Here is a 16,826-nt window from a genome sequence, read left to right on the forward strand (position 1 = left end):
ACTGAGCCTTCCTGGGCTTCACTGGTTCTTCTCCTTTGTTCTTACCACAGGGCACTGTATACTGAATATTTTAGCATTTAGTGGTACCGAAGTTAACTTTTCATCCCTGTTTTATAAGCTGTGCCAGGAGTGGGCACTGTTTGGGGAAGGCAACCCAAGGTTTTCTGGAACTCCTCCATCTCAAGACGCATGACAAACCTTCTGTAAACACTGGACCTGGATCTATGAGCTGGGAGCTCGTGACTCGATCACATTGGGGTTTTATTTCATGATGTTTTGGAAACAGTAGAGTGGATTCTAGGATAGATGGCAAAAGAAGCAAGTGCATCCAACCTCTGAAGAGGGCATAAGTGCAGTTCCCTGCCCTTCCAGAGTTCCCTGTGGTCTGACCACAGGGACATTCCCTGAGCTCAGCAAGACACTGACTTTGGGAATTCTATAAAGGGAAAGGGCAACACTGCAGAACTGGAAGTGAAATTGCTTCAAAGAAGAGCAACTCTTAAATGGCAGGGGGAAAATAATGCAGTCCTGGTAAATGTGGGAACAGGATACTCGAGTCAGCTGAGAAAGCCCAAAATATTATTGCAAACAAGAGTTATGTTTTTATTAGTGCATTGTCAGAATGCAAAAACAAATAAGTAAACAGAAAAGAAATGAAATCACTTTACAGAAAGCACATTCATTACTTAAAAGTAGCACCTCAGTGACTGGCACTTTCTGGTCACATCCACCAGTCAGGTTCACTCGCACTGTCCAGTAAGCAATTCTTGACCATTTTCTTTGCATCCATGTGCTTTTTTTGCCTGGCTATTAAGGAGCAGCTGGAAATTCTGACAATTTTTTGTGCTTGGCCATGTTGGTTCTCCCTCTTGGATCATAAGACCTTTTTACTTCCAGGCACTTAGAGTGTCCCTGGGTCACTCTCCAATGTCTTACAGATAGATGGGGATGGGGACTGGCAGGGTGGCTGAAGCTGAATTTCAATTTGAGTTATTTTAGGTCTTTCTAAATTCAGGCATCCAAAAACTAAACTTGCTTAAAAATGCAAGTGGCCCTGAATTGCTTTATCAACACCACCGCAAGGAAGTCTTTATGGATACAGGATCTAACATCTCCGTCTCCAGAAACTTCTCAAATGGATTCGTGTCTCCATGTCTCTATTTAACTACCTCTGTGTTCCCATCCATCACAAATATATTATGGTGCTGGCATCATAATATTGTGTGCTCACTGGTTGTCATAAAAATGATACATTCTTGCTTGAAAAGTTGTCAGTATAAATAACACATAAATTCACATTTTGCATAATAGGGCCTATTCCTTACAGATCAGGTCCTGAGGGTATGAAACATACAATATATCTTGGCACACAAGTATTCAATAACAATAAATTAATAAATACATAAATTACTTAAATATTTAAATAGCATTAAGGTCAGTGGCAGCCTGCTAGCTGAAAATCTATAAATAAAGTAGCTGATTGTTTCAGTGGGCATTTGGCATTTAAATGTAAAAAATATTGCGAAGACACAATAATGACCCTTTACAAAAAGAAAATTAGGCAGAAAATAACTTTTGGAGCCTCTTCAATGTGTCCTTAGAAAATTTTGCATAATATCTTCCACTTTCCCTCCAAGGTTCATCCTGGGGGTGGAATCTGAAAAAAGAATACCAATAGTTTATGTAGATTAGAAATGTGGCAGCAAGCCCCCTTACTTCACACACCACGATACTGGGGCAATTGGGTTTGGGGATTCCATGTCAGAAAGACCCAGCCCATCCTTATGTGGCTGAGGATTTGGATTTGGTTGCAGTCAGTGCCCCGCCCCCCCAGGGTGCCCAGGATAAGGTGCTAATTCCTGAAAATCGCTTGCAAGCTCTTTTTTTTTAAATTTTTATTTCTTTATGATAGTCAGAGAGAGAGAGAGAGAGAGAGAGAGAGAGAGGCAGAGACACAGGCAGAGGGAGAAGCAGGCTCCATGCACCGGGAGCCTGACGTGGGATTCGATCCCGGGTCTCCAGGATCGCGCCCTGGGCCAAAGGCAGGCGCTAAACCGCTGCGCCACCCAGGCATCCCGCTTGCAAGCTCTTTTTGCTCCCTTGGCTACCTCTCTCTGTCTTCTCCTCCAGGAGGGCAGGACCTATGCCTGTTTTCTTTACTGCAATATCTGTGCATTCAGCACAGTCCCCAGAACAATATGGACATCAAATAATACCTGTTATTTTTTATTTTTTTAATATAATACCTGTTTAATGAACAAATGTATGTTTCTGGCTCTGGTGACTGTGTACCAGGCACCCTGTCTCCCTTTTCTCTCATACTGTCCCCCACCATTGCCCTGCGCCCCGGGGACGCTGAGTGTTCAGGTGTGGCCTGGGCTCTGTGGGCCTGCTCACCTAACTGCAGGACACAGATGCCCAGTCGCTCCAGGATGAACTATAGTAGCGGTCTCGGGCTTGCACGCGGATCTTGGCATCCTTGTGGCACACAATCTTGGCTGAAGTCTTGTCCACGCAGAGTCTATCTTTCTGCAAGGGAGAGGGAAGTCTTTGGCAATGCAGTCACAAGATGGGCTGGGGGTATTTCTGCAAACCTTGATCTCCCCAAACCAGCACACCTTGATTTTAGGGCATCACTGTTGCAATAAACTGTGGAGTTGTGTAGAACGTGCGCCACCTACCGATAGAAGCTCTAAATACAGATGAAGCTTTTAGACTTCAGTCTAGAGGGAGAAATGGTTTGGTCCAGCTTTCCTGTTTCTAGCACAGCTGCCTTGCCTGAAGGCCCCATGCACTCTCACCTCTGTACTAGGCCGATGGTGAAACCAAGGCAGATTTTCTCTAGCTGTCGCCTGGATATTCTGAAATACTATATCCTGATCCACTTATCAGAAAACATGCTGAAATCCAGGCATTGCCAACTTTTAGCTGTGTGACCACTGGAAAATGCTTTAGGCTCTGTTGTCTCAGTTTCATCCTTTATAAGAGAGGGATAATAATCATTCCTACCTCGTAGATGAGTAAGAGTTAAAGGTAATCATCATGTAAAATTCTTTAATCGGCAAAGTCTTTAATCGGTACAAAGTGTTCGGTAAATATATCTATTAATGATATAAACCTTATGTAGGGAAGATACATATCAATACTTTAAATAATAAATAGGTAAAATCTACTCAAGAATAGCCTTTCTATCCTACAAAAAATAATTCTCAGGGAGTGACTGAATGACCGATTTTCTATCAAATGCTAAACCCTATCCCGAATAAGGCGTTTATCCAGTGATTCTAAAACCGCAGTCCAAGGAGTCTTGGGCTTTATAAAAGTGTCTTCGAGACCTTAGGATTATGATGCCAAGGCAAGAAAGTTGGAAGCCATTGTCTTAGCCTATGTAAACACTAACATTCTGCTCAATGAAATAATTTCATGATATGTGGAAGAGCTGGGAATTATCCATTTGGGGTGAGACATAGCATGAATGTTCTATCATTCCTTAGACTCACTAAATTGCAACAATAATAGTTTGAGGCTCCTGGAACTCAGATTTCCTATGTCAGGACCAATTCTGAGTGCAAGAATGAATGATCAACCATACTGAAGGCGGTGGCATGGTTGGGTGTGTGGAATTTTTGTTCACCAGAATGGTTTCCTGGTTCTGACTCTGCCTAGCTGGGTAACTTTGGGTAAGCCCTTGAACCTCTCTGAGCTCCAATTACTTCACTAGTGAAATGTTGATAGTAACACTCTCTGCCTTCGTCAGGTTACTTTAAAGATTGAGCGAGATATACACGTAAAACCCTTAGTGCAGTCTCAGGCATGTAGAAAGTGCTAAATAAATGTTAGCTACTGTTATCACAACTCATCTCCTAGATGTGGGCCCTGCATAAACCTGAATACATGGTACTGGAGTCACAACTTACCTTTTCTCTATTGTTCTTGCCCTGGGCCTGTATGCAAAATGTCAGGGAGAAGTAGGAATGTGGGGTGCTCCAGGTGTCGGGGTATTCCCAGCTGACCTCCACATGCCGAGAGTTTTTCAATGGCTTCAGCTGCAGGTTTGTGGGTGGGTCTGGTTTGACTGTGGAAGAAGATATAGAAACACCTTTGATTTTCCTAACAGGCTTTTGGTGTAAGGTAGTTCCACCTTCTAATCCCACTTTCACCTTTGACCAGTTGTGTGTCTGTGGGATAGTTACTTAACTTCTCTGGGCACCTAGTTGGCAGATGTGAGGCATCCCTGCTGCTGGTGCTCACACTGGTGCCTATGGGAGGCAGTCCTCACCAGTAGTCCAATCCTTTCTGGCTGACCCTGAGAGAGGCTCAGAATCCTCCTCATCCCTGCACAAGCAGATGAACCCTGGCAGTAGGACTACCTCTCCATAGTGCTCAGAAGAAATTCCACAGAGACAAGAAGACTCTCACATCTGGGCTAGGTGCGGAAGGACCACCCTCCCTGTGCTCAATATCCCTCTTTGCACAAAACTTGGACTTGAGCTGAGTCTCTTGCTAGGGACAACATGAGAGACTGCCCACTTAGTGCTCTTTCTGTTGTCTTCTCACGGCATCTGGCACTGACTTGTCTTGCAACAGTTGAAGTCAGATTGTCTCTATGCTCATTCATTCATTCAGTGAATGGTGAGTGAGCACCAGCTTTGTGCCAGCTACTGTGCAATGTGCGGAGGATACAGCAGCGAGTATCACAAAAGACTGTCTTTGAGTAGCATACCTTTGTCTGGATGGGGGCAAAGGAGACACTATGGAATGTCCAAAGACCATGGCTCCTAGTAGATGCTTTTCAAATATTCTTCTCTCTGTTCTTAACACAACTGACATCTTCTTTCCTTCAGAATTCAGCTAAATATCATTTCAGAGAGACCTTTCCTGGCCATTCCATGGAACTCAAACCTCCTCCTACCCACCAAGAGTAATTTCTCCATAAATGTTTGAGCAAGTTCTGTGGTTCTACAAGTGTTATTTCATGATGAATGTTCAATGGATAAATGGTAAAGGAAGTGACAAATGGCAAAATCTCCATCTGCCGATTAAAAAAATTGATGTCCATTTTGGAGGGGCTTATGTTCCAATAATGAAGATTCTTTTTCAAATGCTAGAGAAAGCCTGGTTGGGAATAATTGCAATTAGTAGGGAAGCCCTGGTTCTGAAGGTAAATATTATGTTTGAGGGGGGTCCTCCTGGATTCACCATGGAAGCTGCCTGGGTAGCAGATAGAAGGGTAGCCAAAAGCCCGCTTTTTCCAGTGGGGCAGAACTGGTTTCTGAGTTTCTAGCTGTGATATCTGGGGCAACTTATTTAATCTGAGGTTCAATTGTCTCTTCCTTAAAATGCAGAGAATAGTACCTATATTGTAGTCTTTTGGGGATACAGAATAAAAGAGACAATGCGTGTAAACCCCTTACCTCAGTGCATGGAGTCATTGTGAACATGTGACAAATGGCATTTATCCTTATTAAGCACATATAATTAAGCGAACTCACTGATGTCTCTGATGAAGAAGCTGCTGGTGTAGTTTTCATACTTGAGCTTGTGAATAGCATCCACCACGACCTCGATGGGTAGGCTCTCCTCGGCAGAGGGGCAGGCACTGCCCTCCTGACACTCCACTGTGTACTTCTTATAATCCCTGTTGTCCACTCTGACCCTCTCTGCTGAAAGTGTCACTGCTCCACATGTTACCCCTTGGGGGTCAGAGAAGCTGAAGTCAAAGACAGACATTACCCTCTGTCACACATTTGTGGGTAAGCTCCCAGTGGTTGCAGCTAGACAGCTGTTTGAGGATACAATTGATCCAAGTATGCCCTGATTTTTCCTTAAAGCGTAAGAAACTGCCCTCCCCAGGAGAACAAGCTTTGCCACAACAGGCGGTACAAATATTTACAGACAACTCTGCATTTACATCCCTTTGGCTTAAATGAATTCAGAAATTTTTAGATCCAGAGCCCTTGGTTCAATCTCCCTATTAAAATTTTAAATTCATTTTTCCCACTTTAATTACAAAACCAATACGTGCTAATTATAAAAAATGAAAAAGATTAAAACCTGTATAAATGAAATGTGTGTGCCTCTTTTAACCCTAATCTCACTCCCCAAATAGAAATACTATTCATAGCTTGTTGTATCCCTCCAGACCTTTGTCTATGAATATTCAAAGCAATCATATATCCACATGTACATATGGATACACACATATTTCTATATATACACAATGATTTTATTTTTCATTAAATAGATATAACTATTTATATATGTATATATAAACCATAAATATAAAGATATATGTATGGTTTTTAATAACCATCTCTTCCCTCTCTGAACATATGGGAAGTGCTCCATGAGAGACCACATAGATTGGGTTATCCACGTTAAGCTGGATAATGTATCACACTTTAACTTTTCCCCTGCTGATTACCAAAAACATCACAATGAACGCTGGCATCTGTGTTTCAGTGCATTTGTATAAGCATTCCTTTGGTAAGCATTTTCATTTTCAAGATGGAAAAGGGATACCCCAGGGGTTTATTTACTCAGTTAAAAAGTGACAAGGCCAGGGTGATCACCTGGGGTTTGCTCTGTCAGTTCAGGAACCTAGATGGCGAGTGAGGGAAGTCACACAGACCCGCTGACATAGGTTCAGTATCCGTGGAAAAATATTTCTTAGGGGAAGTCCAAGTGTATTGGACAAACAGTAAACTTCAGATCAGTGATGCCGGCAAAAGGAAAAGGAGTTGAGGTGGCTCTGGACAAATTTCTAGAAACCTCAGGGTTTTGGAGTTGGCCTCAGGGCTTTCAAGATCTGTGCACTGGAGCTTTTGTTTCTATTTTCATCTCAAGGTGCAATTTTGGCAAGTCATTCGTAGCTTTGATTTCTCCTTTTATCCCTCCCCATGGTGCTATGAGCCTTAATGAAGCATTGCCAGGCAATCTGGATGAGTGGGTTCAAACATGGCAGAGGCTATTCTCAGATCCCAGTAATATCCTGTTCTAACCCACACATTTGTTCAGGCGATTAGCTTAAATCTCCATGTTCTTTCCCCAGTTTAGGTAACAGTGGGTGTTGAAAAAATACACGTTTGACTTTGTTTACTCCCCTATTATTAACTGATAGGCCATGGAGAGGTTGCCCTTGTTTTCTTAATGAAATAGTTCTAGCCAAATAGTTCTAGTGATTTCACTTACCCTCTGCTACTTTTGACACTGAATTTCAAATCAGTACTGATTGCCGTCAGCCACCAGCATGTGAAACGTCCAGAATAATTCTTTGCCTCACATTTCAGAAAGATCTTATTTTTGGATTCTGGATTTGAAAAGAACAAAAATTCAATATTTAGAGGCTTTCTTTCAGATAGACTTTAATTGTGATGAACCACAGGCCACCCAGTGCTACAAGAGTGAAGATCTTCCATTTATTTCCTTGGAAAATGCTGCTGCTCCCCTGATAGTTCAATGGGGACTGGCAATGTCTCAATAGGTTGCTGATTCTGCAGAGCATGCCATGCACCTAACACATCAGAGGGAGGGATTAAGTTTTTCAAAGCTGCCACCCCAGTGCTGAGTTATTCACTATACACATTGGTTAATTTCCATTAGCCATTTAAAAAGAACTTCAGGAAAACCAATCAGATTCACCATGACAATCTCTCAACATGAGATTTGGTTGGTTGATTACTCCAAGTGTCTAAGAAAGCAAAGAAAAACCTAAGTCCTGGGTGGTTCTAGCAAGGGATTTGATATTCCCTTGTTGTTCATTAACTACACTAGTCATGTCTTGCCTTTTACATTTTTAAAGTTTTTATTTCTTATGGCGCAAAAGAGAAAACTGACACCATCTGAGGGAATGGAATTACCTTTCTGTTCCTTTAAGATATCAGTGGACCAAATTCCATCTTCTTTTTTGTGAATCAACAGGAGTGAGCGGCTCAGAACCTTGCCACCTTTATGGCAGGTATACTGGCCAGCATCTCCAAATTCTTTGACTTGGATGGTCAGAGTTTTACCAGAGCCTAGGACTTCACTGCTCTGCGTTGAGGTCCAAGTGATGTCATCTTCTTCAGGGGTATGGCAGGTGAGGACCACCATTTCTCCAGGGGCATCAGGGTGCCAATCCAACTCTACAACATAAACTGGAGAGCACAGGGAGTGGAGAACTGGATTGTGAGCTTCATGAACTCTGCGACTGGGTTTTGTGAACCACCTGTGCATCTGTACTGCCAGAGCACAACCTGGCTCATAACAGCAGATGCTTGCTGAGATGATTGATTTCAGGCCACTAGGCCCTACTTGGATATAAGGTCATGAAGAGACAAGCAAAGAGTTTTATAGCTGCCACGTAGTTATTAACTGGCAGGCTGTCTTTAATAATTAACCTCTGATTCGCCGGCAATGGGGAAGGCTTTGATATACCAAAACATGTGAACAGCAAAAAACTATCTACCAAAGGCCTGGTGGAGAGAAGAACCTTCCAGCACAATTTCAATTGCGTGGACAGTAAGGCAGGGCCCAGAGATGTCAAGACAGACTGACCAGCACTGAGATCCTATCCCCCCACTAACTGGCTAAGGGATTTGGAACAAGGTAGTAAATCACCATAAGCCTCAGTTTCCTCAACTGTAAAATGATAATAATAGCATCTGTGTTGTAGGTTTGGATATTAGTATTAAATATATCTATATTTAGGACAGTGCCTACCACAGTAAACTCAGGGTTAGTTATTGTTATTCACACGCCAAAGGGTCAGATGACTGCACAGAGATACTGCCCTATAATTTTCCATGGGCATTTGAGGATTTAGTTCCTACCACTAAAACTTATCAATAGAGATTTTCGTTCTATTTTTTTTAAAGATTTTATTTATTCATTCATGAGAGACTCGCAGAGAGAGAGGCAGAGACACAGGCAGAGGGAGAAGCAGTCTCCATGCAGGAAGCCCGATGTGGAACTCGATCCCCAGACTCCAGGATCACACCCTGAGCCAAAGGCAGATGCTCAACTGCTGAGCCACCCGGGCGTCCCTCATTCTATTTTTTAAAGCAGTTTTACACTCTTATGAAGCAGTTCAGTAGATCTTGGTCTTCCCATTTCAAGGAGGAGTGTGCCAAAACCAGCAGGCTAAGCAAGGTTACATTAAGTTAGAAGCACAAGGGAGGCCTGGGTGGCTCAGTGCTTAGATCATCTATGCCTTTGGCTCAGGGCATGATCCTGGAGACCTGGGATGGAGTCCCATATCGGGCTCCCTGCATGGAGTCTGCTTCTCCCTCTGCCTATTTCTCTGCCTCTCTCTCTCTCTCTCTCTCTCTGTGTGTGTGTCTCTCATGAATAAATAAATAAAATCTTAAAAAAAAAGTTAGAGGCCTAAGAGCTATATCTCAGGTCTTCTGTCTCCCTGGCTTGGCATTGGCTCTCCAACCTGAGGAATGGCTTAGGAGAGTACTTCAATGAGTTGTCCTATCACAGCTTCATTCATACACACATCACTTACTAATCAACTAGACCATTTAATGCAGTGGTTCCCCAAGCCTGATCATTCAACCACCAGCAGCAGCAGCACCTAGGAAACTGTGGAAAATACAAAACCCGAGTCGATGAATCAGGAATGTTGGGATGGGCCCGATGATCTGTTCTGTATGCTCCCCAGGGGATTTGGATGCCCTATCAGGTTTGAGAGCCACACTGGTTAAGAGCCTGGATTTTGAAGTCACACTGGTCTGAGTTTAGATTCAGCTCTATATCTGATACTTGCCTGTGGCCTCAGGCAAGATATCCAATTACTCTAAGTTTTGGTGTCATCATTTTTTAAAATGAGCAAAATATTAGTGCTTGCTTCAGCAGGTTGAGACACGGATTATACAAGCTAATTCATACAACGGCTTCACAGAGTGCCCTTAAATGCTCTATACACGGTGACTCTTATTGTTGGCATCCACATGTAAAGCGTTGTGGAATATAAAGTTCTCACCTTGGATCAGAGGGATTTAGAAGTCCTGAATGGGTAACAAAGACAAGAGGTAAGAAGCATTTGGGACCTGGTTCTTTGGAAATGATAGGCTGTGCCCACATAAACCCACGTGGCACCTTGGCTTTCTCCAGTTATTCTTTTTCCACTAGCAACTGAACAGCACAACTGAGCCTCAGAAGGCCTGGAAGACCCCATCCCCCAAGGGCAGGAGGCAACAACTGCAAGAGGGAGCCTGACGAAGAGGATCTAGAACCCTGTGCCTGGCTTCATCTCCTCATCCAGCCTCCAAAGTCGTCCCGCCCTCTGTTTCTCACATTGACTTCCTGGAATTTCTGTGGTTTACCAAATTAGAAGTAACTTTGGGGTTTACTATGCAATAGCCAAGCTTCCTGAGCTCGCTAAAACTCCCAGGGTTGGACAGGGATCTGGAAGTATCATCTGGCTCCAGGCCTTTGCCTTTACTCAAGGGAGGCTCTAGAACTCTCAGACCCTCCTCGGGCAGAGGGGAGATGGCTGGATTGTTGCCTTCCCGAAAAGAGTAAGAATGGAGGAAAAGTCTCAAATTTCTTTCAGGTTTCCATTTTCTAGTGTGCCACTCTCCTGACCATCAACAGGTTATTTCTGATCAACAACTGAAGTGGCTTCACTTTTAACTTACGCCTATTTCCTCCTGTGCTCCAAGCATAGGAAAAAAACTGCTTCATGACCTTCTTGTAAAACCTTCTACAAATACTTAAATGCACAGACTTTGAAGTGAGACAGAATTGAGATCAATCCCTGTTCCATCCTTCTCAGGTCTGGGAAACTGGGGAAGTTACTTAATCTCTGTAGCCTCCATTTGCAGCATAGATAAAATGGGACACAGACCCTATTTCACGTGAGGTTATGAGAATTAAATGAGATACTGTGCTCGATAAATATTAACTATTATTACTATGATACAATTAGAGATAGTAATTGCCAACATTATGTTGGCTTCCATGAGAAACATCTGAAGATAGTTCGGGAACAAGTAACAATCAGTTAATATATTATTTACTGTGTGTGAGACAACAGAAGGATAGAGGAACCCCTTATTTTACTAATACCTACCTATTCTATTATTCTACTTGTGATTTTTATCAATCAGTTGGATTATAAACAGGTTCTCTTGATTCATCAGAGACATCATTTTAAACAACCAAAGCAATACTGGCTAACATTTATTCTCACTTCACATCTGTTGAGTTGTCCCCTGCATTCAGTAACATTCAATCATCTGGGTTGTAGGTGTCATTTCATAATCCCTAGTTCACAGTTGAGGAAACTCGGCCTTAGAGGTGACCCAGCTCAAGGTCATCTAATTGATAAGTCAGCCTTATCGAGCCTCAGCCTCTGAGCCCAAGTCAATGTGAGTCTAAATGCTATGCTTCCCCAAAAGTGCTTGGTCAGAAGTGAGTTCTCTCAGTGCCAAAGGAGGGGGTGATGTGTGGTGGAGTGGGGGATGATCGAACGGAGTTCTTACTCTTTCCAAATCCTTCACTTTGGAATTTTAATTGTACAATGCCGCTGGTTTTTAGTAATACCTGCCAAGTCCGTATACCCTTCCCATCACAGTCCACAAAAAGCTTCTACTCTGGCATCTAATATGAAAGCCAAATGACATAGATGCCCTCAAAGGTGAAGGAAGGACAGATGGCCTGCATTTTGCCAGTGATGGCGCTCACTAGGAGGCCCCAAGGCCTGATTGCCCCTGATTTTCCTCTGGGGCCTGTCTGATGAGTCCTGGCTCAGAATTTGGGGCCACCACAGAGAAGAAGAGGCTGGTTACCATCTTTCTCCAGTTCCCATACGGCCATGAGGGGAGACGCCAGCAAAACGAGGGAAAACCAGGAGATGACCAACTGCTGAGGATGCATCTGCAGGAGGTAGAGAAACAGAGGAGAAGGAGGAAAAGAGAGCAGGAGGGAAAAAGAGAAGAGACAATGTCAGTAGTCATTCAGTTGCTTTGCAAACCATATTCATTCTATGTACATTGTTTTTAATTTTTAATTTTCTCTTTCTTCTCTGCACTGTCAGATTAGTACTAAGTGAATTACAGGAGCCCTGTGCCAGTCTCTGGGAAAGAACATCTTCAAAGAGAGAACCACAGACTATCTGGAGCTGAAGGAGACCAGCTGTCTGATAGAATCCTCTTATTTTTAAGCTGAGAAGTCCACAGCTCAGAGCAGGAACATGACTTATTGTTATTGCATTTAGCAATTATATACTTGGTACTATGTAAAGGGCTCTGAGCGAGATATGTTGGAAGCAAAAAAAGGATTTCTGGCCTGGATTCTGCTTTCTAGGAGCAAACACTTTCATTCAACAAATATTTATGAAGTCAGTATGTTAAATGCCTACCCTCTAGTCAGAGAGACCAGCTATACCCTGTGTCACTGTAGCACAAGGCAGTATGTGCGGTAACACCTAGGGGTAAAGGACTTGGGGTGGTAGTGGTGGTGGTGGTGGGAGACAATTAGAGGTGATTTCAAATTATGGTAATGATCTGGTGGCCAGGTTTAGTTTCTCTCCTTGTTTAGATAGCAATTGCTCCACACTCAAAGGTTACTTCCTCTTACATCATAAAACCAGTGATTCTCAAGCTTGAGCGCACATCAAAGTAACCTGGAAGCCTTGTTAAAATACCGATGGTTGAGTCCCACCTCCAGAGGGTTTGATTCAGCAGGTTGAGGGAGGGGAGTACCTCAGAATATGCATTTTTTAAGTTTCCAGATAAAGCTGATGTTGTTGGTCCACAGACCACACTTTGAGAACCACTGGTTTAACCCATGTTCAAGCCCATAAGCGCTGAAAATCAAGATGTTCTTTGGGAGAAGACCCTAAAATATTGATATACCCACTATGATAAGCAAAATGCATCATTTTGTGCCCAATCCACCACCTCTTTCTGATAGCAAAACTCAATCTAGATTACTATCCAGGGTTTGTGCAAATATTTAGAATGTGAAAACTGTACCCTACTTCTGAATTAGGTAGAGAAATTTATTATTTCATCTCATCCTGAAACACCTCCATCCATCTCGGAGAGCACCCATGTTCTCTGACACGTGGTTAGAAACCACTGACTAAATCATAAGAAGAATAAGACTAAAAATTTTTGGCCAAATATCTTAAAAATGAGAATCCCTTGGTTGGAGTGACTGAATATTGACAAATCATGGCTGCTAACTTAGGAGAACCCTGCCAGGCACTGTATTCCCTTAGATTACAAGGGCTGTGGGTGGCAGAGACGGGACTAGATCTGGCTGTCCTGTAGATTCAGCACTCTGTCCCTGCAGCCTTCACAAACATGTCTATTCATTTAGTCCAGGTTACAACTGTGACAATGGACTAGTTGCCACGGGGCATCAGTTAGGACATTCACAGGCTTGGAGTCAAGCAGACATGGGCTTGATCTAGTTTCTCCACTCGCTAGTTGTGTGATGCCCAAATGATCTCTGAGCCTGTCTCCTCCTCTATAACATGGACATGATACCCATCTCAGAGGGTTGTTGAGGCAACGCAATCAGAGGGCATATCATAGAAGGCAACCAATAACATGTCAGCTTGTACCAAGGGAAGAGATAAAGGAAATATTTGATATGTCTGTTTTGTGTACAATGTTAGGCTAAAAAGTCGTGCCTGGCTGTAGGGAAATGCCCTAGAGGTATTGCAATTACACAGGCTTGTAAAGACCAGATGCTGGCACTCTGGGAAGGGAAATAACAGAGATTCCTGGCATCTCCCAGTAATTCTTTTGCACTATCTTAATGCTGGGGTTTTCCCTTTTGCCTCTGTGTCTAGCACTTCCTCCTGGGGCCTTAGATGTGTATGAGAACTTCAGGTGAACTGCAATTCAGGGTCAAGGGAGCCCTGGTGTTGATTCTAAGAAACAAATTGCATTTTAGAATCACCTACATTTTAAACCCCGGAACATGGGCAGGGAGTGGAGGTGGTGGTGGATCACTCTTTTAATCCAACCCAGGGGAATCCAAAAAGGAGGGGGGGCATGTAGTTACCCTGCTGTTCTCCAGATCATCTGATACCAGAGAGCTATACTCCACAGCCCACATTTCCTTGGTGTGCTAAATAGGAGACGTGAGGATTAAACCTATTTCCATGTAATTTTGTAGGTTTTCTTAATTCTTGAGATCCTCGTATAAGGAACACAAGGACCCAGGTATGGTTACACTCCCTAATGCTGGTGCCGACATGGGCATGCCCATGACACTTGGGTGGACACTTCTTTTTCAAGTTTTACCTTGTTACTTTTTAACTTAAAGAGAATTATTATTTAAAAATACAAAGCCATAGTCACACAAGGCATGGGTAGCACATGCAAAGGTAGAGCCAGGTAGAGCTGCACTGGCATCCCAGCTCTGTCATTTATTAGTTGTGTGACTCCAGGCAAGTCACTTGGGTTCTTTAAGCCTCACACTCAACCTGTAAAACGGGCATCCTGTTGTGGTGATGAGTCAATGAAATATTTCATGTAAGGTGTCCAGCATGTTGCCCAGAGGAAGTCAGGACTCTTGGCTATTTGCTCTCTCTGAAGCCCACTCTTAGCACTTACTACAATTTATATATATATATATATCTATATATATATCTATATATATCTCAATATGATATAGTTACTTCTTTATGTTTGTTCTTCCTGACACACTGAGCTCTCTGACGGCAAGGATCATGTCTTTCTTATTCTATATCCTCAAAGTTCAACATAAGTATTCTAGCATAGAGGAATTTCATTAATGATTGGAAGAATGAATGAATGTACAGAAACCGTAAAACTTCAGATCCCAGTAAAATGAACACTAAGAGGTTACCCAAATTCTTTCTAATACCTTGAAATTTCTTATTTGAAAAAAACTGGGCCAGCAGCTGGGATTTGGTAATCTCTTGGTTCAAGTGATATTTTGACTTGATCGTTGTTATTATTATTTTTTAAAAGATTTTATCAATTTATTCATGAGAGACATAGAGTGAGGCAGAGACACAGGCAGAGGAAGAAGCAGCCCCCCGCAGGGAGCCCAATAAGGGACTCAATCACAGAACTCTGGGATCACTCCTCAGCCGAAGGCAGATGCTCAACCACTGAGCCACGCAGGTGTCCCTGATCACTATTTTTTTAAATCTGAAAATTGTTGCACACAATTTACCTGGACAACTATAAGGCACCAGTATAGTATAATCTTTTTCCCTCCTCACAGATTTAAAAACGCTTTTAATTAAAAAGATTAAAAACAATGCAGTTGCTTTTTATTTTTAAAGTAGTGCCGAAGTTAGTTAATCCAAAAAATCTATCAATCTGGTTGATGATCCTAACTATTAAACCCAACACACACACACAAACACAAACAAAAAATAAACCCAACACAAATATAGGAGCAAATATGCTTTGCACCGTCCAGCTATGAGGTATAAGTATGAATTCAATTGTTTATTGAATTCATTATGACTTAATGAATGAACACCCTTTAAAAAGTTTACAGTACTAGGGAAGTGCCACTCACTTTATACAATTTAACTGATAGGCATTAATATCGAACAACATACTTTTATGTACATAGCACTTTAAAACAAGACAAAACAAATCTTTCTACAAAATGTGCGTTCATTCACAGAACTTGGTGTACGATTATTATTAGGTGACTTTTAAAATTAATACTTTCTAAAAAATTAAATTAAATTAAATTAAATTAAATTAAATTAAATTAAATTAATACTTTCTACATCAGTCCCCAAAGTACTGACTTTTCGCTAGTGTCCCAGCAGGTGAGTCACCAGAAACCCACCCACTCCGCAATGCCAGGTAGCCCTGCCAGCCTGCGGGCTGCGGAACAGTGGCCAGGGCTAAGGAAGTGCTTACCTTGCTTCTGGCCAGGCTGCAAGGTTCCCTGGGTCTGAAACCGATTCTCCTGCTGCTGCTGCTAGTGCTACTGGAGCTTATATACCCTACTCCTACCGAGCTTTTGGATGGAAACTTAAACTAGAAACTGACTTGTCCAAGTTGCAACACTAAAAACAACTCTCAAAACCTTCTGGGGGAATTTCAAGAAGTTCCTTTTTTTTTTTTTTTTTTCCCCTATGTGTATCAATAATGCTGAGGGAACACAGGCATCAAAATCCCAGGTAATGAACTAAGAGGAAATGACTTTTGGGTGGGGAAAAAGGAAGGAGATGGGATGCTCACTTCTTTGCGTTGACATCACAGTCAATGTGCTTAGAGCCTGCACCAGGCAGCTACCCTGGGCTACACAGACTGGAGAAGGAAGGCCAAGGAGAGGTCAGGCAGGAGACCAAAAGCAAACACTATGGTTCTCCTAAAGTCAAAGAAAGTGAGATGAAGGGTAAAGGATTTAGTATAGTTGGGGTTCCCCTCCAACCACATTTTTCCTTTAACATCTGGATTTCAGAAACATACCATTATCACCCACTCTGGCTCCATGCACCACACACACCCTTGCATATTCACACAGGCAGAGCCCCGGGAAGGCAATAAAAACGTGCGCCTTCCTAATAAGACTCAAATACGTAGGGGTACAGCCCATGCTCATAGGTGCTTGCTCATGGACAGGTAGGGGCAGAAAGTGAAATACCCGCAGTCAGGCATATGGACAAGCATGGCACCCTGAAGCCAGCCCCCCACCCCCCACCCCGGGGAACTCAGACTATAACCTCGCACGCATTTGCACACAAAACTATGGCCCTAGGAGCTCTATACCAAAGCGCAGAATGAGCAGAATTCGCCAGAAATTCCTAGCGGAATTTAACATTGTTAAGAGGGATGAAAGGTGAACGCAGTGTTAGCCCCCCCTTCCCCCCACATCTGCAC

The 16,826-nt window shown here is 42.8% G+C and overlaps 1 protein-coding gene across 1 annotated transcript; it reads right to left on the minus strand.

Moving 5' to 3' along the window:
• Positions 1 to 577: 577 nt before the first annotated feature.
• IL12B (interleukin 12B) lies at positions 578 to 15,895 on the minus strand. Its single transcript, XM_055325580.1, has 8 exons — positions 15,861 to 15,895; positions 11,778 to 11,865; positions 7,860 to 8,135; positions 7,192 to 7,309; positions 5,493 to 5,710; positions 3,918 to 4,075; positions 2,398 to 2,529; positions 578 to 1,657 (listed from the first exon to the last, which is right to left on the minus strand). The coding sequence occupies exons 2-7, from the start codon at positions 11,863 to 11,865 to the stop codon at positions 2,398 to 2,400; spliced, it is 990 nt and encodes a 329-aa protein (XP_055181555.1). The 5' UTR covers positions 15,861 to 15,895; the 3' UTR covers positions 578 to 1,657.
• Positions 15,896 to 16,826: the final 931 nt, after the last annotated feature.

The sequence above is a fragment of the Nyctereutes procyonoides genome, unplaced genomic scaffold (assembly GCF_905146905.1).
Source record: "Nyctereutes procyonoides isolate TBG_1078 unplaced genomic scaffold, NYPRO_anot_genome, whole genome shotgun sequence".
NCBI lineage: Eukaryota > Metazoa > Chordata > Mammalia > Carnivora > Canidae > Nyctereutes > Nyctereutes procyonoides.